The sequence below is a fragment of the Scleropages formosus genome, chromosome 5, assembly GCF_900964775.1.
Source record: "Scleropages formosus chromosome 5, fSclFor1.1, whole genome shotgun sequence".
Classification (NCBI taxonomy): domain Eukaryota; kingdom Metazoa; phylum Chordata; class Actinopteri; order Osteoglossiformes; family Osteoglossidae; genus Scleropages; species Scleropages formosus.
Genome location: NC_041810.1, coordinates 28,358,207 through 28,379,999, shown reverse-complemented (window position 1 = coordinate 28,379,999; position 21,793 = coordinate 28,358,207). Strand labels below are relative to the sequence as shown.

The window sequence follows — 21,793 nt, the reverse complement described above, 5'->3', positions numbered from 1 at the left end:
ATTGGAGCCTGTGGACCAAGACCAGGACCTGCTCGAGGCCGGAGCCCAGGAGGAAGGCACGCTGCAAGGGTTTCTGCTGTTACCTCGCTCCCCTACTCCCTACTCTCCCCACCATCGGGGCAGTCGGATGTCGGGCTGATGAGCACAGGAAGCTGTGGGAAGGAGCGGGGGCGCCCCGGCACCACAACAAAGCCAACAGAATCATTCCCATGTGTTCGGAGGGGGAAGGGCATTCTTCATTAGGAACGGTCTTAATCATCTACAGTGGTTTCATAGATTGTAGGATTGATCTCGTCCTCGCGCCCTCAGACGCTTCACCCCGCAGCACATTTCCCCCTGAGCAGAACCGGCACAGTGACCCTTCCTGTGCAGCATGGCTTCCTTCTCGTTTCCTCATGTTGAGGCTGCATGTATTCCCCCGAACGACTGCCAAATGACCGACGACTGACGGCGGTGCCCAGAATAACTACTCATCGGAGGCTGTTTTCTGGTGTCAAAGCCTGTCGATGGCGGGAAGAACCGCAGCAGGCGTCCCCCGCCGGACGTTTCCCGCGCTGATAGGCGCAAGGGCTGAGCATGCGCAATAGCGCCCGAGTGAGCAAATGCCCGACTGCAGCGCTGAAACCCTCTCCTTACCGCTCGTTGTGCTCCTGGTAGACCAGCCTGGACTTCTCCAGAAGATACTTCTCCACATAGGCTCTGCCCCAGAAGGAGAAACAAAGAAAGAATAGGCAGCTACGTAGGGTGGGGTACGAAGAAGGGAATGCCGGGAGATGCTTTGCGAGAGGATACTGAAAACCGATTATATTTCCGGGTTTAAGGCTCCATCTTACCCACGCACAGTGCCGCTCTCCAAGTAATTCACTTGGATGAACTTTCCAAAGCGACTGGAGTTGTTGTTGTGAGCCGTCTTGGCGTTCCCAAAAGCCTGCAGAGAAAGAAAATCGGCCAAGAATTAATGACCTCATCACGACGGGTTAACTGCGCGAAGTTTATGGACCCCCAGGAGGACCAAACATTGCTGTCTTGTACATCATGTTCTCAACAGTTATATCACCAGTTTTGCAAGATTTCCCAAACATTTCTGATTGTTTAAAAACAATTCCATACGTTATCTCAGCTATTTTCAAAAATTTTTGGCCGTGACCTGCGTTTACCCTCTGATCCAACAGACGATGGTAAACTACACCCGGACCCAATGGAAGCATGGAACTACCTTCAGTCAACCGACCTCCACGGTGACCTCTACAGCAAGGGCCTCAAACTCAAAATCCGAGGGCCAACCGCAACGCTCGTGCTCAGTACGGAGGCCAACGTAGTCCTTCTACTCACCAGTAACAAAACTCGGAAAAAGAACTTTATTATTAAAGAATTTTAAACCCTTCTCTTTAACAGAATGGGATCTGTGGATATATGGTAGCATTCTGAGCAATATACATACATCAATAGCCAAATAGCATCCATACATGTGCATCTCTTTGCGCGCTATGCTAGTTTGCATATATGTCAGAACGTTTTGTTGCATAATGATGCCTAACATTACATTCTTTCATAACTGCTTTAATTTTAATTTTTAATTCTTTTTTGAAGCAGGTGGTGTTCCCATTATAGTTGACGACAAAAAAAAAAAAAAAAAAAAAAAAAAAAAACTCCGCGATCCATTTTTTCTTGAACCTGCCTCCGCTCAAGATCGACCCTTTGTTTTTGGGTTCGAAAGAGCCACGCTGGGCAAAACTACAGCCAGCTGTTACCTTCTGGAAGGTGTGTAGTAGAGAAGGCTTCGCTTGCTTGCAATAATGGGCGCTGAAAGCATACACGGCAGAGCACTTTATCGATCGTGGGTGTGGTTTCAACAGAATGAATTTACTTGCGGGCTGGAACGCATTGACGTTGTGCAATGTACCGAGGGCCGTATTCCAACATTTTGTGGGCCGGTATAGGACCGACCGCGGGCCGGCAGCGCTAGAACCCTGGTGTACAGCTTGTTTTCCTGAGTGCCAGCGATCAACAACAAGATGAGGAAAATTCCACAAGTTCCTGGGATGAATCAGTCAACAATCAGCACTGAAAAGGAGTGGTCATGTGTTTACTTTCATTTTATATTACTTTTAATTTTAATATACCTCAGAATAAGCCTTACACTGTGTCTATATCGAACATTTTTACAAATCCCCACCACTGAATTGACCGAAGGACATCTGTATTATTACCCATTTACTGATAACGACTTTGTGGTAAAGGTGACTTTGGAGTTGCATACAAAACGAGTTGCAAACTGCAGTTGAAACTCGCAATCCTCATCGTGCTCGTAAACGGCGGGGTCGGTGAACAAACCGTGTTGCAGGAACTGAAGCGGCTACTTCAGCTCATACTTGTATGGAGTTAATTACACGCATCCGTTCAACATTCTCACCACACTTCAAGTGTTACATGCGGGAACAAGAAAATATGAGCCTTCTGGAGAAAAGCGGAGTTCCTATAATCCTCATAATTCATAATCCCGTTCGTACACAAAGCTATGGCTACGGAATGGAGAGTACCGCTCACGGAACTGCAAACGCACGGGAACTTCCGTCATTTAGCCGAGCACCTTGAGCACCTCTCCGGAACGGTCACAGCCCCCTCCGTACCGAGCGAGCGCTGGCTCCGAGCGGTTCCTGAAGAGCGCTCCAAACACACGCTTCCTCTCAAATATTAATCCACTTAAATATTTGAACTGCAGCGCATTAAAGGGTCGGCTGTAAAAATATGCGGCTTTTTTCACTGGAGCGTTTGCTGCGCATCAGGGCCCAGCATAAATTAAGTATTTGCGAAACAAAATGGACGGCAGCGTTTGCAGGACAGACTCTGGACTCCACGCGACTAATAACGCGAAAACCGATGCTCCGCACGAAGTGTCCGGGTGCTTCACGGATGAGCGCCGGGTTCGTTTTTACCACCTCCTCCTGCACATACACGAGGAGTTTCACTTAAAACATGCCTTACTATGGTAGATCACCACGATGTACCCCACCAACCACCATCACCTCAGGCAGACAGAGGGGGCACTGCTCTCACACGCACACACGACGGTTTTGAGGGCAGATAAGAGTGGGTGAATCTGACCACCCGTGATCCTCTCTCTCTCTCTTTGTCTCTCGACTTCGTCCTCGGCCGTGGTGGAAACACGCCACATCTCTACCTGCTCCCCGCTTCCACGTCTGCGATGTAACAATGTGACTGTGGCCAATTTGGTCGCTTAGCAACAGACATGAACGTTCTTGACCCGCGGCCTTGGGCTGTGGGCTGGATTCCAGAGGCTAGCAACCGTGGACCACTAGAGCTTCAGTGGCTGCTGCCTGTCCCCACAACAAGACATGGACGCCTAAAGCCTTTGTCTGCATCATCATATCGAACCTCATTTTCCCAGAAAAGGAAGCGTCAACATCAACCTTAACCTGCTGTCTCACACTTATAAACGTGTCCCACACATCTAGAGAGGCGGACCTGGGGGGGATACGCCGCATAGGAGCATACAAGAGACACATCAGTGACGGAGGAGACCAGCTTCCAAGAACAGTGCTGATTTCAGCAGACTGATGAATCAGCTCCCAACGCCTCTTTCTAGACACTGTTATTATTACTTATTCATGTAGGTGATGTAGCGGTCAGAGGTCAGAACTCAGAGGTCACCGGCTCGCATCCACACTCCTGCTGTAGTACCCTTGATCGAGGTACTCTGAACCGACATAGCAAAAATTAGTCAGCCATATAAATGGGTAAAACGCGGTAATAAGCTTCACGTTGTAAGCTGCTTTAGAGAAAATCAGTTAAATGAATAAAAACAGATTTACTCACCTATCCAACAGATTTCTCAAATGACAATTACAGTGGTAGGTTCGCAGAAGGCAGAGTTCTTTCAATATCCAGATAATTTTTACTGTATCAATTCAGGGTTAAGTACCTATAGCTGGACACTGGATTTGAACTCAGGTCCTTGAAATACAAGGCAACGGTTCAAACCACTAAGCAACATGTTGCCCCATTAGTGAGTTGCTTGAAACTCTTAAAGGAGCTCTATGAAGAAACTGCAGGTATTTAAACCTTTAAACCTCTTTCTGTCACGCTGCCATAATAATCCACAGAGAAAGGGGCTTTTCTCCATGCCGCCCACTGTGGTGTGTATCCATCAGGCCTTTTTCTTTACCCAAAGACAGCGAAATAGAGGAGAAAACAGAAGGCTGCAATGATGCAATGATGTCAGCAGCTCAGGAAACCACAACTGGGGCTTAATTGTAGCCAGTGAGGTAATTAAATATATTTTACAAAGCCAGACGCCTGACTGATCACATGATTTCTCGGGACCCATATGAAGGGACCTCCGTAGGGTAAAACTGGGACATTACATGTAGGCCCCAGGATGGCCTGTTAGGAAAGGGTGAACGACTGGGACTTTTAGCGTGGCGGCAGGAGGAAACACCGAGACGGGTTGGTGAAAATCTGAATGAGAAAAGCTGAGGTTAATGGTGGTGCATCAAAGCAATTAGTCACCGTCTTGGAATGAAAGCTGCTGCTCAGCAATAATGAGCAGACATGGTCGTCTTCATGAGAATATGGATATGAGTCAGTGCACCTGAGCGAGAGGCACACGAACCATAAACCACCTGCGCTGCACCTTGGATGGCCTTGGGGGCGTGGATAACTGCATTCCCAGGACAAGCATCTTGACCTGCACCACCACTTTCCGGAGTCTTCCAAGTACTCAGCTCAAAGAAACCGCTTTCAGGTTCTTCAGAGGCTTCAACAGAAGCCTATCTGGGCAGTAACATACCCATGACCGCACTATTATGTTAAAGGCAGAGGAATGGCAAAAGATACTGAATCCACTGTGTGAAACTGGAACACTGGCACAGAGAGAGAGAGATGTTGGCACAACTATAACATTACATTCAAATTGATCCATTTACCAGAATACAATGACTTACAGTAAAATTAACCTGCTGTATAAAAGGGTATCAGTTCAGGGTAAGTACCTTGATCAAGGGTACGACTGCAGGAGGTCAGATGTGAACCTGGGACCTCCAATCCAAGGGAGCCAGCTCTAACCACTGCACCACCCGTTACCCCCAGCAACAACAAGTACAGTACATGAACCCATTTAATAACCATTTAATGTTCTTTTTTTACTGAGGAAGGAGCCCCCCCCCCAAAAAAAAAAAACACAGAAAAAGAAACCAGAAGCTGCAAATTGTTCTGTAGGTGCAGACGCTCATTGATTGACTGAGATGTCAATCAGAACACTGTGGGCGGGACTTAAGGCAGGTCGTTCCAGTGGCTCCGCCCCCTTCCTCTTGGACTAACCAGACTGCTTGACGAACTGAGCCGAGGTGGCACTGCCGTCTCATCACGAGAGCAGTGAGGAGAACTGAAACTGCAAATGCGTGCTTCCCTTTTCCTCCTTCTGAAATGTGCGCGCGCACACACACACACACACACACACACACACACACACACACACACCATGGAACGGATCCCCGGTGAATCAGCGATGTGGCTCGTGTCCAACCCTTGCGTTTCCTTCCTGAGGTCCCTTTAGCCTCTTGCATGCAGATGCAGAGGGACACAAAGACACTGCTCTGATGCCGCAAGGAGCCTGTGGGCCCATCCGGTTGGCCGCCCATCCAGACCCCACACTAGCCTGTACCGGAGGCCATCCTGCATCTCATCTTGAGACAATGCACAGCTTCGCCATGGCATACCACCTGTCCATAGCATGTCCACAGCAGCTTGACACGGTAAGCTACGTGGTAGGCTTCATGTTCACACATATGAGTATCCATCTCTCCATCTAATGTAGCACATGAGCAGCAGTTCATCCACAGCTAATAAAATGCAAAAATCTGGGAGGGGGTGTTTAAATGGGATTGGCCCACCCTGGCAGTTAAACCCAGCGCCTCGGGGATGAACGGAGACGGTCGCAGGAGTAACCATGGTGATGGCAACGGTACCTTCTCGCGGCACGGCGAGGGTGGCGTTCCAACCTAGTCGACCTGGGCGTGAAAACGCAACCTTTGTATTCTCTCAAAGAGCCACGGGCCTTTGCAAAGGTATTTCTTCAGCAAATCGATGTGCAAACAATGTGAGAAACACGATATGAAGTGGAAAAATGTGACCATAGTTGCACTTTGCCAGATGCGTTATCTACATCAGGATTTATTTACAATTTGTTATTTAAAAAGCAAAACATCGAGGGGAGAGAAGAGTTCCTTGAGTTCCCTCCGTTTATCCGACGTTTGTGGAAAGAATTCCTCGCCTGCGATTGTGACATTGGCCACTTTATAACCAGCACCAAGAACGCGATGCTATAATGAAGGAATTCTCCCGACAGATATTTTGACCATTTTTGGCAAACAAATCGCACATAATCAGCAATGCGGAGCAGACCAGACGCGGTGGGGTGGTGTTTGGAACCACCGCTTCACCATTGACCAAACTGGACTGAGGCTGTGTTTCACCAACAACGCACGCACACACAAATTCTCCCCCCGATTGTTTCTGACATGAAATTACTGCAGCAAATCCACATGGTTGGTGAGCAACGTAGGTGTGCAAATAAACATTGTGCGCCCGGAGGAAGTAGTGCTTTGGGAGGGGTTGATGTTTGGATGTCTGTGGGATGCCCTCGGTGCTCACCAACATGGCTCAGTTTTGTCCTGCTGAAACTCCTGGAGTTGCTGCTCTCGACTCCTGTTACCCATCATTCACACTCGTTGACATCACTGATGATCTGCTTTCACACTCTATCACACTTATTGTAGGAGAATTCATGTTATCAACTCAAAGACAACTTTGAGAAGCCCAACGATCCTCAGAAAGGCCAACCGTCCTTGGCAAACCCAACCAACCTTGGCAAAGTCAAGCCAGCTTAGGTTTCAGCACTGCTTGACAGTGTTCATGGTTTGGTTTGATGATGCTGAAAAAGCCATTAAAAATTCTACCTGAAATGATGAAGGAAAGGTGGTGTGGAGGAACCACAACACCTGTGTGGAGGAGTGACTTGGTAGTCCCTCCACTTCATTCCCACACACATTCATCACCAGCGCCAAGAACAAGGTTAATTCAGATGACTCACGGACCACGACCAGGCTTTCCTCCACAAAAGCCACAGGTCATCCATCCCTTTCCCAGCTGACTCTCCCACCAGTCAGCCTCCAAGGGATCAATTCCCAGTGTGATCCAACAGACTTAAAAGTTCTGCTTACTGGAACCAAAGACAAAGGACGCCATAAATTCATGCAGGACACACAAGATTTGAAAATCAAAGGGCCCAAGAGTCACACTGGTGACTCCACCTTGTGTCACATGAAGGCCTGTCAAATACAGGACCATCAACGCCAAACCTTTGACACCTATGGTCTCGTGGGCAACGCTGGAGCAGAACTTCTTGGGATAGCACTCAAGCTGGCACAGCAAGTTTAGACCAGCCTAGGACAATGGGCACCGCTGCAGATTCTGTGCCAACCCTCTTACATCCACACTAATCTCCTAATGGACTTGTCCTCAAGGCTGATTCATTCATTTCCAACAAGCGCTTGGGCAACAGTTAATCTCTCACCGCTATCAGATCACAGTGTAATTGGTGCTCAATGAAAGGAGTGTGTGGGTGTCACACACAGGCCTCTTTAACAGTCTGGGGACGAAAGCACATGGTGAGGCAGATGAGGATTAGCTGACCTGCAGGTTTAAATGGGATGAGCACCTCAAATTTCCATTTGAACTTCGAGGATTACATATCCAAGACTAAATGTGATCCAAACACAAAGGAAATAAGGGAAAATACAAACAAACGAACTAATCGGAGAGTCAGAACCTGAAAGGAAAAAAAAAAGTTCTTTAAACAAAATGATCTCCAGGACATCAGGAAGACACATAGTTTAGGTCGGGGGTCACCGTGAAGGTAGCGTCAGTCATCCTTGCTCACAAACCTGACCTCTCTGGGTTCTTGATAGTATCTCAAGGGTGACCTTAATTTGGCTTCTCTGCGGAGAGGAGATGTTCCTGATCTGTTTCTTCTAGAAGACCACGTGTCGCTGATGTCAACCCTTTAAGGAATCATGCCGCAAAAACCCAAAACCCTCCATCAACAACTCGGTCCTTTTGTTTCTCTTGAGCACCAGGACTGGAGCATCATACTGGTTCGCATCCCATCAATGTAATTCTGTCCCAGGAATCAACTCTGAACATCCAGGAGAGAAACAACCCTGGTGGTTGGTGGCGTTCTACTCAAATTTTGACCCGAGGAGCCAAAAATCAAGTTTTTGTGTGGTGAACGAAGTAAAAATGTATGCTTTCGATAAGTTGCTTCTAAAAATTTGGCCAAAATAAGGATGGAAGAAGGATTTTGTCACTCTGTAGTATTCCTCAGTCACAAATGCACACGCTCACACTCCAACTTCTTGACAAATTACAGCAAACACCTCCGAAAACAGCAGCGCATCTCTATCCAACGGCTACTTCCACATGGCCATCGCTCATGGGTTCCAAGGCTTGTTGGGCCATTCTTACAATTTAGTACTTAAATTAACTTGCCAAAAAGGAGAAAAAAAAAAAAAAGGACTTCAGCATGTAAAGCTGCTTTATTAAGCACAGTAAATCAACCTGATTTAAAATGCAACAGCTCCTGAATTTTCATTGAGCAAGACTGGAAAATTACAGAAAAAGGGCTTTTGTGAAATGAAATGATTCCATATCTAGAGATGCAGACATGAACACACAGGTGAATGCGCACACACACACACACACACACACACACACACACACACACACACACACACACACACACACACACACACACACACACACACACACACACACGGTGTTTACATATTGCTATGGGGATTTTATAGTGGAAAAGGATACTTTTAACACATACAAACACGCGCACACAGTTTTCCTTTTTTGTAAATATGATAATTTACTTTTCAACGATAGCTGCATGGTACATTACGTTCACTTTGTATGTTCACGAAATGGCTGCGAGCCCCTTTGCATCGATGATGCGGACCGATGGTTTATTTGTTCAGCAAATAATAAGCCCTGATTAGACCAAGTTAAGGTGAAAGACAAAACAATGAATCACTCTAATGCTCTGGAACCAGACTAAAAGCACAAAACATCCCTTTCCACGTGAAGATCTAATCATGGTACCTGACAGCATGGAAAACTGTGTGTCGCAAGATGCCATTAAGAGGTACTCCCCCAAACAGAATATGCCCCCCTGGTGGACCAACTGGCCACCTCATCATGAAAGGCAGATTTTATATCTGAAACAACTTACAATATTATTTTTGTACACTACACTGATTTCTTATTGCTTACTTATCCATTTATAAAACTGGGTAATTTTTACCATATTAATTCAGGCTAACTACCTGGATAAATGGTGTTACAGCAGGAGCTGGGATTTGACCCCAGGCCTTTTGACTCCTAGATGACAGCAGCTATGTCTCTCACACACACACACACACACACGAGCCACCCAGTAACTTCACAGGTAACCTGCCTCCAGCAAAGCACATCAGGCCTGTAGATCATTCCAGAAAGAGGAGCGGCTAAATCAACCTGAGTGGTTTTCTGCCAGATTGAGACAAAGAGGGCGTCTCGAGGGTCAGGCGGTAGGTTCGAACCGCGGCACACCAATTACAGGATCAAGGCAGCTGCAGCCCGTTGCTCCAGGAGAAGCTTCACTGAGTCCATTACAATAAATGTTATCTGTCGCTCCGGGTTAAACTTCTTTGGAGATGGCGCTCGCAAAAGAGAGGCGGGGTTTCCATCGCTGCGCGGCTCCCTCACACCTACACACAAATACTCACATGCGTGCTTGCACGTGACACACACACACACACACACACACACACACACACACACACACACACACACAGCACTTGGCTTAGGGACAGCTGGAAGGATGACTTCAAGATCAAAGGCTTTGTGGCCAATCAGAGCACAGGATGCCACAGCAACACACCGCAGGCTGCCAATGAGGACCAACAGGGGTTGAACAAATGCCCCCCCCATTCTGCTATGGTAAATCACCGCAGTCAGACTCTGTGGATCCCAGCTGTTGCCTCCATTTCCAGCATGATTGGATTTTCATTGTGTTTTTACATACACGGAGGACCGGAGGAAGGTGTGACGGCCTTGTCTTCGGACTCAGAGTCAATGTCTGGGCAGAGGATGCTGGGAGAGGGAGAAGATTAGCGGCAGGGAGGAAATTCAGCGGAACGGCAATGATCATGTTAGCATGTGTCACCCGGATGAGATGATTGAAATGCACCCATGCGGGTTCGAGTATGGACCACTGACCGCTGTTCGGCTGTATCCCGACTTTAAAGCCTTCAGCACAGAAATAAAGACAAAAGCTTATGCACTTCTCCACCTTACAATGATTTACCATTCTGTATAGCAGGGTAGGTTTTACTGCAACAATTCAGGGTAAGTACCTTAATCGAGGGTATACAGCAGATTCAAACCGGATCCTTTGGTCCATGTGAGCACTGAACCTGGAAATGACCGGCAGGGCGATGGTGACGTTCGGCTCCTCGGGGGCAGAAAGTAAGCGTGGGGCACCTTTTCGGTCCGCGTGCGTCCAATCAATAGGCCGCAGGACACCGGATGTCCGAAACACCAAGGACACCAATAAATCAGAACCATCGCCGTTCCCGTGAAAGTGGCGTCATTTGTGGGTAATGATGACGCGGAGTCATAAAACGGAGCTCTGTGTGTGTATGTATGTGCGAGTGAGCTAGAGAGAGACATGGTGGGAGGGACACAGAGACACATGATATGTCCTGTGATATACTGAACGCCCCCCCCCCCCCCCCCCCCATCATGGCCCACAATGCTTTGCAGCTCCATTCAGACAGGTCACAGCCCCACGGGGGGACAGAAGGAAGAAGAGCCAGACGAGAGAGGAAAAAGGCCGAGTTTCCCAATCCGGCTACACGGGGAGGGAGGGGAGGCAGCGAGACCACCGAGACACACAAGGGGGCACAGAAACGTCCGGAATGTGAGGCCGGCAGCCGGCCTTCCTGAATGGGAACGAGAGCCAACGTAGACGAGCAAGGAGACGTGATGGATCTCTCCATTACTGGTGTACAGAAACACATCGTATCCTGTGCTCAGTAAATTCTAAATAATCATCGGTTCCAAAAAAAAAAAAAAAAAAGAAACAATAAGAACTGCTTAGGGCTAAGACTTGAAAATGAGCGATTTCTCTACCCCAGCGTGTCCCTCATCCAGCTGCAAAACTTTGACAGGATTAAAGGTCTATTTTTACGCCAGTCGCGTGGGATTAGAGATTAGCGTTAGCATTAGCGCTAGCGTTGCCCAAGCGCACCATTTATGCGACGAGGGGTCTCGGCGAAATCTGGCGGAAGATAAGCACCGGGGCGTCGGGCTCGCCATTGCGGCGTTCTGGCACAGCGGAACGCAAGTACGTGAAGTCGTAAGCGATGCCGGGGCTGCTTTCCGAAAGAACGATAAACCGAACTTGTTTGCTTCTCTCCACGGAGCTGCAGTGAAACGGCGCATCGGCAAACGCATGAGGGAGGGAATGGAGGAAGGCCTCTCATTTCCCACAATTCCACAGGGGAGTGCGTGGGGGGGAGGTCTCCACACCCCATGTCATGAACAGATGGCTGGGGGCTTAGCAGAGATTGCATTGGGGGGAGCTCTATAATAAAGAGGCAAAGAGCGTCGACAGATGAATGTTTTCAATCAGCCCACTGATTTAGGGAGTGCGAGTGTGTGTCTGCAACACTGCGCTTGCCTCTGTGTGCATGTGGAAGCCAGGAAGGCAAGGAGGCTCGATGGACGAGACGGGGGCGCTACGCCAGCAACCGGCTGGACGCAGACAGTCCTCCTCACCTCAGAGGGACACACAGTGACACCATCCAGGAAACACACCTACTTCAGCATCAGAACAGTGTTTCCAAGGCTATACACCACTGTGTGGGGGGTGTGAAGGGGAGGGTCCAGGTCCCAGCTTTCTGCCAACCTGTGATCCCCACACACACACACACACACACACACACACACACACACACACACACACACACACACTTTCCAGCATCCTTGATTTCCAAAGACAAGGTCTGACTCAATGCTACTATGCGCCACAGTAGTTGCACGTCATAAGTGACTAATTTTTTCAGCGTTGCACGTGTTGCAGAAGAGATCGACCACCCCGTTTGCCGTCTCTGCAGTGGACGCTGTCTTGCAAAGGCTCCCAGTCCAACTTGCACACCAGCGCCATGCTGACACTCATCCTCTTATAGGTCAGGAGCACCACGGGGGGGTAGAAATCCACAGTGAAGGTGGAAGAAGCGGGGGGGTTACAACAAGAGACAAAGAGGTCAAACTTGCCGGCAAAAAGGCCTCACCCTTCCGTGGCGAGAAAGGGACGGGAAAACAGGATCATAATCGGACGCCCGGACGATCAACCTCTGGATGAACACGATGAACCGAGACCAGGCGTCACATTTTCACTGTTGTGTGACTGCTGCAGTGTCTTTCCAGCAAATTTCCAGACTTGGAACCTCGTGGGTTTTTTGCACCGCTCACCTGGGAAGCGTAAATGAGCCCACCGAAGTTGAGACAACAGGAACCCCCGCAACACCGCTGCTGGGCCGCCATTTTTATTGCCCCCTTTTGGAAGAATGTCCCGACATGAACTTTCCCCTGAGACAGAGCTCCAGGTCAGTCCCAGGCCAAGTGCAAAAACATAGGATGTTGACATCTAGTTTTGGCAGGATCTGAGTTGAGGGAGAAGCCTGCTGTTGTTCTCCAAGTGTGTGCACGCGCACACACATGCGCACGAAGAAACAAGGGTCCAACAGACCACAAAGTGGGGGATGATCTTAGAAAGAAACTGAAAACTAACCTGCAAGTATAATGTTGAGGAACCAGAAATGTCTCAGCAGCTAACAAAGCAGGTGTACTCTCAACTTCAGCAAAGGATCATGGGATGCAGGCCCAAACGCTGAAGCTGATTACTGGACAAGGAGAGGTGAGCAACACTAGGTGGACCTTCATTAGTACGCAGAATCGGCGACGTCCACCAGTCTTGAGTTAAATCCAAATCACCGGGAAGGCCAAGAATTAGTCAACCTTAAAGCCCAGAGGAGTCAACTGGCTTCTAATCCCCTCTCCATCTGCTGACTGAAGCCAGGCAAAAGGTGGGCAGCCCTACAAGTGTACCAAATACATGTTTTGGTCCACTTTATTGTAAAATGGCCATAACAAAACGGCATTGGTGAGAATTTCTCAACACTAGGTCTCGGCCTCAACAGGACAGGGGTCAGAGTGACATAAAGACTACATTTCCCAATATGCTCTACAGCAGCACTTTGAAATCCTGTTCGCGGAACCTCATTACTGGTTCCTGTAATTCATTAACCTTGATGGAGCTGTACACTGCATGATTCAAACCAGGTTAGAATGGACACCTTCAGGGGTCCTTGGAAACACGATATGATTTCTTCACCCTTATCTCTCACATCTAGTGCTCAAAGCAAATGTTCAGCGGAATTCAGCGAAGGTTTAATTTGTGGAGATGCAAAAAAGAGCAGTTCATCTAAATACGAATGTAGTGTTTTTTTTTTTTTTTTTTTTTTTTATATATTTCACTGCTGAATGAACATTTCAGCTCTGCCTGGAGTTTCAGGATTATGGACATCTAACTTAATAACATTCTGATGGAGGACCGCAAGATCAGCGGAGCCCCTAATCCTTACATAATTACAAAGGCTGCAGTTGTTTAAGAAATTCCATGAAATAAAGGTGAAAACATCCCAAACAGGACAACTTTGTTGCGCATCAAGGGTTGTTTTTCATCACCTTGTGTCACCATCTGGTTGACGTTCAACCAAGAGAAGAGAAAGGGCACCTGGATCTAGACTCTACAGCCCAGAGGACCCCAAACCATCATGTAGTCAATGGCTTATCAAGCCAGTCTCTCTTCCGTAGGTATTGAAGAGAGAACAGAATGGAATAAAGTTCCGGTGCTGGGTCTGATCTCAGGAACAAATGTGATATTCGGTGCAGCGATGAGGATTATGCTGAAAGAGGAGGCAAGTGAAACAGGCTACCCCGCCCACTGCCAAAGGTAAATGATAAGGGAACACTGACCACACCCCATGAACCTAAGCCACATCCCCAACCACACTTCACTAGACCCTTCACCCTTAACCCCCCCATGCGTACAAACATTTTGTACCGGCTCCTTTCTTTTAGCCCATCACACCTATGTACCCCCCAGCTCTGCCCCACCGAGGGACACTGTCTATCTCCAGCTTAACTTTGCCTTCACAGAGTCATGGCTTTCCAGCACCAGACGTGGTCATTTTCAAAGTGGTTAACCAAACCAGCAGTAGGACTCTATGGCTAGGAATATCCCCCTGCTGTCCATGACCTGTGGGGCAGAGAATCACACACCTCTTGATCTCTCCAGGTTTCCATGCCACTGCGCGTTTAAAGGTTCATCTGTGTGTGAAGACAACTGAAGCCATGATTCCCATAGGTATACAGCTCCTGCAGAGATGTGTATCCTTCAACCTCCATAAGGACCATCCACAGCCATCCTTGAGATCCTCAACAGTGAGAGAACACACAGACCCTCCAGCACCCATGAACAGCTATATAGAAACAAAGTGGACCAAACGAGACCCCGTATCTGGAGCACAGCCTCCTCATGGTTGACTGGGATACGCCACCTCAGGGCTCTGCGTTCACGTGTACATCGCATCACATCGACAGAAAGCAGAGTAGAGCAGCCAGCAAAACGACCGTGTTTCATTTGGCAAACTGTGGCTGCCGTCTCAGGAAAGAGCTACGGCTTCCTGTTTCAGAGCAATCGTAGCCAACAGACAAAAACTCCCCGGCCCTGTGACTTATGGGTGAAGCTTCTGGAAAGATCCAACAAGAGGAGGCGGGGGGAACACATAACCTTACGAACATCACATGTCAGAGAGCCCCAAAAAAGCAGAGCTGGACAGCCCGTTTCTGCTCAGCTGAGAGTTGAGTCCAAAGACAAGCTGCAACAACCACAACCTGAGGGGTTCTTCACGATGGTCCCTGAATTCCAAAGACATCAAAAGGAAGAATCCGACCAATGGGACCTGACAGTAACAGTTCTTCTCCAACCACCTCCTCCACCCTGGGCAGTGGGACACCTTGAATTCACAAATCACAGCCTGGGGAGCTCCAAGCCAGGCTTGTGTCTCATCAGGTCACCTCATTACCAGGTATGGTATATCTGCAGTCACAAGAAACTGTACGGTCAAGATGTTACCGCCATAGCATTTCTCAGACAGCAAAGTGCTAGTGGAGGCTGATCTTGCCACACAACAAATCATTTATCATGTACACTTTCTTTTGTTCACTGCAGAAGCTCTCAGAATAGACGAACAAGTTGTAATATAAACTTGACGGGCAACAGACAATTTGGGCTCCCTTCTAAGAACCCTCCCACGGCTGGACAACCAAAAAAAGAGTATGGGAAACCAAAAGTGGTATAAGTGTCAATGTTTGAACTATGTTCTTCAAGCAATTTCACCTGTGAAGAAAGTCCAGTTTTAGAACCAAACATTATCCACCAATTGCTGGACATCACTGTACACAACAGGACTTGGGAAAGCAAGTCATCAACTTGAATATTATAAATGACTGCATGGATGGTCTACGACTGGACGCATGCTTGTCCATCAGAACGGCCCAAATGCGTAAACGAATAATTAGAGAAAACACCTTCCAAAAGCAGGCCAATGAGCCCAGGCAATAGGTGGTCCACAGGATCACCAGGGTTTAATCTTAGCACTTGCACTCAATTTCAACTTAAGCTTCAAAATTTCAGAACTAGGCAGACACCCATAAATAAAGTGAGCCATAACCCTGCCATAAGAAAAACGACCTCACGACTCCAACGTCACACTAAATTAAGCAGGAATGGAAACAATTTGTCTTCTAAACACAGAATGCATGGCTAGGCGTGCAGGCAGAGGCCACAACCGGCGATCTGTCACAATTAGTCACCCAGCATCTTACCTCGAGCACAGGTCCCGCCCCCAGGATGGTCTGCTCCACTCCACTAGCAAAGCCCTTCTGGCTGAGGGCTGTGAGGTGGTGGATGAGGAAGTTGGTGCTCTGCGTCTTGCCCGAGCCGCTCTCGCCAGAGATAACGATGCACTGGTTGAGCCGGCGCTGCAGCATGGCGTGGTAGGCCACGTCGGCTACCGCGTACACGTGAGGTTCCAGCTTCCCCAGCTGATGGTTGTCGTACATCTTCACGTACTTGGGGTTGTAGATGGGCAGGAATTTAAATGGATTGACAGCCACCAGGATGCTGCCTACGTAGGTGTAGATCTTCTCCTGTTTGAAACGGGCTCGCAGGTTCTCCAGCAGGGTCTTCTCGTTGAGGTCAGGCAGGTTGCACAGATCATCGTGGTCTTTGGGCCTCGGCGGCGGCAGGAAGCCTCGTTCCACCATGCGCCGGCGTTGCTCTGTCACACACAGCCACATCTGTAGGCTGCCGTAGTGGATGGAGCCATCCAGGTTCTTCTCCCGCAGCAGGAAGCGATAGTCCTCACCGCCCACGCGGTTCTCCAGCGCCAAGCGCGGCCACAGCATCATGCGCTGCACGGGGCAGTCCGAGGGATTCAGGATCCATTCCTCGCCGCCAAACTCCTTCACCTCTGCCAGGACATAGCACTTGGTCCGGTCCAGCCGGAGCCGCTCAATGAGGCGCTCAATGACCTCGGCGGCCGTGGTGGTCTTACGCGCCACAACAGGGCAGTAGATGGTGTCCTCAGCGATGCTCCCTGGGTAGACCCGCAGGGTGAACTCAGGGTCCTCGAAGCGTCGCCTCCCTCCGACATCACGAAGGCTCATGTTGGATCAGCAGTTCCCATCAGCACTTGCAGCACGCCTGTCCATGTGCCCAGGCGACCCCTTCAAGACATCGCAGCTGTTGGGAAGAGAGAGGAAAGGGGTTAGTCAAAGCAAGACAAAGAGACCCCACAAGGAACAGGGCTGGACAACATCCTACTGAGGGGACAGAAGAAAGAGCCCAACTGTGACTCCTACTTGGCTTCATCACAAACAGGTGTCACTGGCGTCCTTTTTAATGGGACAATTTTGCCAGGAGAGGAAGTGCAAAACAGGGCCACTAGCAGAACTTTAAAAATATACCATAACTCCAGACACTGTTTATTTAAGGAAGTGACAATTTGCAGGAGATTATGGGCTGTAGGGCAGTGAGGGTCAGAGGAGCGGGTGCCATGCAACTGGCAAAACCTGCCAATGGGGCCAAAGGACGGGCAGCAGACAACCAAGAGGCTTCCAGAAGGCCACTGGCAACACAATGCCAAGATTCACAGCTGCTGTGTTCCTCGCAAGAGTGCCTCTGATGAGACACAATGGTCCGACTCAAAACCTCTCCATCAACACTGCCGGAACAGTTGCCAGGGGTTACCATTCAACGCGAAGGAAAAGGGAACAAACGAGGACGCGACACACACACACACACACACACACACACACACACACACACACACACACACACACACACACACATCCCTGCTAAGTCCATACGCAAAAGATATCCGTCATTTGATGACAGTCGCAACAAGCAATTTACAAGAATGGAGTATTAGGCATGGTCAAAATGCCAGGACTTTGGAGAATGGCACTGCTGTAATATGTAGCACATGGGAGCGGGGGGGCACCGGCTTCCTATTCCCCGTTCTCCTTCCATCTGCTGAACCAGGTTTGCGAGGCTCCGCGAGATGCATTCAGTCAGAGTTTAGAAATGTTCTCAGAAGTGAACAACAGGAAATAATGGAGATGGTCCACGTGTCCAAAAACTGAGAGATCAACAAGCACCTTGCATACACATGCACACATGGCTTCAGGCTGCCTGGAGGGATACGCCAAGACCAACAGTAGCTCATTGTTACCCGCACCCAGAGGCTCCGAGGGAGGAACACAAGGCTGATGCTCTGCTGAAAGGAGTGTATTGCAGACTCTGATCCAGGACCTGAGAAACCTCCAACATCTTCCACCCCTTCCAAACAGCCACTGCTTCTGGGGTATACTTGTGACAGACTGCTGCGGTGTCATCCTGCCAGAGGCAAGCAGAGGATGATGGGAAAAGAAAGTCTGATTTCTACTGCTGGAAGAGGGTTGCAGGGATCTGTGATCTGCGGGAATTGTTAAAACACAGTTTTAACACGTTACCGATATGCAGACAGATCCGCAGACCCCGGGGGAGTTCTGCAGCTCCAGGAAGGCCCTCCGAAACGTCACTCTAAGTGGTGTCAAGCACAATGGCAGTCCTCGGGTCAGCTCTTCATAAAAGTGTTGTCCCCTCCTCCCAACCAGTGACTGCAGAGTCCTAGCGGGGAATCAGAGGTGGGTGAAGAACTAAAAAGTAGGGGGACTGGAGCTCCATGGTCTTATTGTTGCCAAGGGTCAAGAACTTACATTCTAGGGTTATGGTGTGGTTGGGAGTGTGGGTGGGGCCCAAAGCATAATCACGCTACAGCTGTTTGCGACTAAACTGCAAACGGCGATGACCTTACACCCTCTGCTGCCGATGCAAATCGAATCAAACCCGAAAATTAGTCGAATTTGTTAAATAAGAGGCAGATTGAAGAGCTTAGCCCATCACAGAAGAGGACCCAACAGGCACGGTCAGGCGGGCGGGCCAGATCACGTAACTCCTCAGCAAGCGGAAGTGAGCAACTCATAAAAACAAAGTAGAGCAAAGGAAGGGGCTACTCCTAGAAAAACAGCCAGTCCCTCAAACCAACACAAGCCCAGCTGGTGGGCTGAGATGAGAGGCCACATAAAGTGCCCCAGGGTAGCGGGAGTATTAACTGGTCAAAGCACAGGAGGGACACATGGGTCAGGAGGGCAGAAGGCCAGGAGTCAGCGACAGGGAGTAGAGGGGCCTCCTCAATCCAAGACACTGAAGCGGACCCCAAACACCGTTCCCTCGAGGCTCTTTCCCTCAGACCCGAGCTGCAGTTGGCTGGGGCTCTCAGGAGAGGTCCAGGCTTGTCTGCTGCAAAGCCTTTTTGAGTTCTACCACACCCCCTTCTGCCATTACCCCCCCGTGTGGGAATGTGACAGGCGTTCGGGACAAGATGAAGTCAGAGGAATACATGGACAAGCACAGCAATATACAGCCACATATCTGGAAGCATTGCCCTCAAAACAAACCCCCTTGAGCAGATAGCCATGGAACCGTAAAGCAGGAACCTCCATCTGCCCCAAACAAGTGGAAACCTGCCATGGGAGGATCCCAACTAACAGCAGCGAACCCTTTCAGGCACTAAGGCACTTAATTAGAGGGGCGCTTTGAGTTGGTCCTGTAGGAGCCGCAGCCCTTTGACTCTCAGGGTGAAGTGGCATTAAGAATAACAAAAGAATACTTAGCTGTTACTTGAACCACAACAGAGCCATAAGTCATCACCTTTAAGACGGATTTCACATTTATTCGTGTAAACGGTAGATTTCCTGTCTGTGGTACCGTGATTGCGCACCGTTCCAAGCAGAAGTCAAACCCCGCATTTATCTTCATTGACGGGTCCAAAAGAACGAGGACAACGCTGGACCATCCAAACCCTGAACTCAGGAAACTCTGAGAGGTTCCTCAGAGGGGCAGAAAAACATTGGACTGACAACAAGACCTGCTGCTGCACAAATTGTGTTTGACCTGCCTAAGGATTCCCATGTATCCCCCCTCCTTGTCTTTTTATACAGACTTCCTATAGCTGCCTGGATCAAATTCAACACTCTGGTCACAACCTATAAAACGGATCTGCTCCCTGATATCTACAAGATTTGATCACTCGCTACACCTCAACCAGACCGCTACACTCCTCCACCTCTGCCCACTTGGTGGTTCCACACACAGGAGGTCAAGGATGAAAAGCACAGAGGTTTTTGATTCTGGCTCCGATGTGGTGGAATGACCTCCCTCTTTCACTCAGAACTGCCGAATCCCTCTCAACATTTAAAAAGGGTCTCAAGACTCCCCTCCTTCAGACAAACGTATCCCTGATCTCATTAGTGCTTGATAAATGTGTGCATGTTTATTTACATTTTTATTCATTTCACTGATGCTTTTCTGCAAAGCAACTTACAGTGTTAGGGTACAGCTGAGCAATGTTACTGGAGCAATTTAGGGTAAGTACCTTGCTCAAGGGTACTAAAGCCAGAGGTGAGGGTCAAACCTGCAAGTGGCCTAAACTCAAAATCCAAACCTCTTCTTCTGACCAAGTGTGATGCACTATTGTATTGTTCTCAGATGTACGACGCTTTGGAGAAAGGCATCTGTTAGATGAAAAAAATGCAAATGTAGGACTTGAAATCTGAGCCAGCTGAGGCTCTAGGGTGGCCAGTGGGGACATGTATTGGACAGAGGACAAAAAGTCACCGCTGACATCTAAAGAGGGCATAAAGCGCCCAGATACTTACACAGGGGTCCGAGCTGAGAGATTGACAACGCTACCTGTTTCACCCAGTAGCTCAGCCTGCCTGCTCACCAAGTGATAACCAACCCAGACCCAGCCCAACATGAGATCTTCCCAGGTGTGCACAGGAGTCTTGTAGACATTAGCTAGTATGTTGAGATGGGCATCCAGGCTTGGATCTGTAGGCTGGTACTCAGAAACAAACAATCCCCATAACTAACAGCCAGCAGTGGAGATTAGAGCTGGAGCCCCCCTCCCGAGGGTCTGGCTTCCTGTGGGGAGTCGTCACACTACACGCTACGTGGCCGACACCCCCGCCACACCGCCACTCCTGAAAGCCTCCCAGACCCGCTGCGGCAGGAAGAGGCTGGCATGATCACGGCCTTCCTGTCGGCTCCTCCCTCCGCACCATCGCACACACAGCCCTTTCAGTGTGACAGTGGACCGTCTGTGCGGCTGTGCGTGCGGGGAAAGATGGGAAAGTGAGCATTGGGTCCCGATGTAGGACTGATGGCCCAGGGGAAGACCCATAGGCATGGCGGGGGATGGGGATTATGGACAGGAAAGAGAGCGTCAAGAGCAAGCAATGAAGCCCGGTATAATTTTATAATCATTATCAATCATCCCCGATGGGGTGCTGAGAATTCACTATTGTCGCAGCTGGAGTCAGACACACAAACTGTGAAAAAGACCAGTTTGTCCAGTCGGAAACGCAAACACAGCCGTCTGCCTCAGTTCCCAATAGACTCGCAGCTAAGGGAACATGCATGAACAACGCCGCCTCCGCCCTCGTAAACGATCACATCTTTCGGCCATTAAAATGAGATCATTAAACCTTTTATTGCTAATTCGCATGAAATCCCAAAAAAACAATTCCGACAACCAGGGTTCATTAACTCGCACCACCAGTTTGGCGGCGTTCGCCTTCTGTCAGCTGCTTCACGTGCCACTTTCGGCAAAGAAAGTCTCTTCGATAAGCGGACCTATTCAAATGAGCCAGTCTGCAGTTCACCACAACTGATGTCAGTTGAAAGGTTTCTTTTATTTGAGTGCTGACGAGTCTTTTGTGTTTAAAACCTGGAACACACTGAGCTGGATGTTGGCTGACGGTTTTATGAGATTTAAAAAAAAAAAAAAACCAAACGGAGACGTGTCCCTTTTGAGGAGATAAAGACACTGGCAATGAGTTATTTTTAATCTGTAAGCAACACAACATCTTCCAGAGTATTTGACTCCATGGACATTGTAAGACCGCATCTGTGGAAGTGAACCGGTCC

At 49.0% G+C, this 21,793-nt stretch overlaps 1 protein-coding gene across 5 annotated transcripts in view; it reads right to left on the bottom strand.

Moving 5' to 3' along the window:
* Nucleotides 1-21,793, bottom strand: part of LOC108942296 (unconventional myosin-IXa-like) — a 76,733-nt gene that overhangs the window by 40,163 nt on the left and 14,777 nt on the right. For 4 of the 5 annotated variants that reach the window (XM_018765519.2, XM_018765521.2, XM_018765522.2 and 1 more), the window contains exons 2-4: nt 16,084-17,002; nt 834-928; nt 637-699 (exon numbers count right to left, since the gene is read on the bottom strand). In XM_018765519.2, coding sequence (XP_018621035.2) covers nt 637-699; nt 834-928; nt 16,084-16,926 — 1,001 coding nt within the window. In that variant the 5' untranslated portion in view covers nt 16,927-17,002. Of the gene's footprint in view, nt 1-636; nt 700-833; nt 929-16,083; nt 17,003-17,999; nt 18,158-18,273; nt 18,431-21,793 lie in introns of all 5 variants that reach the window. The other variant, XM_018765520.2, reaches the window with a different exon arrangement.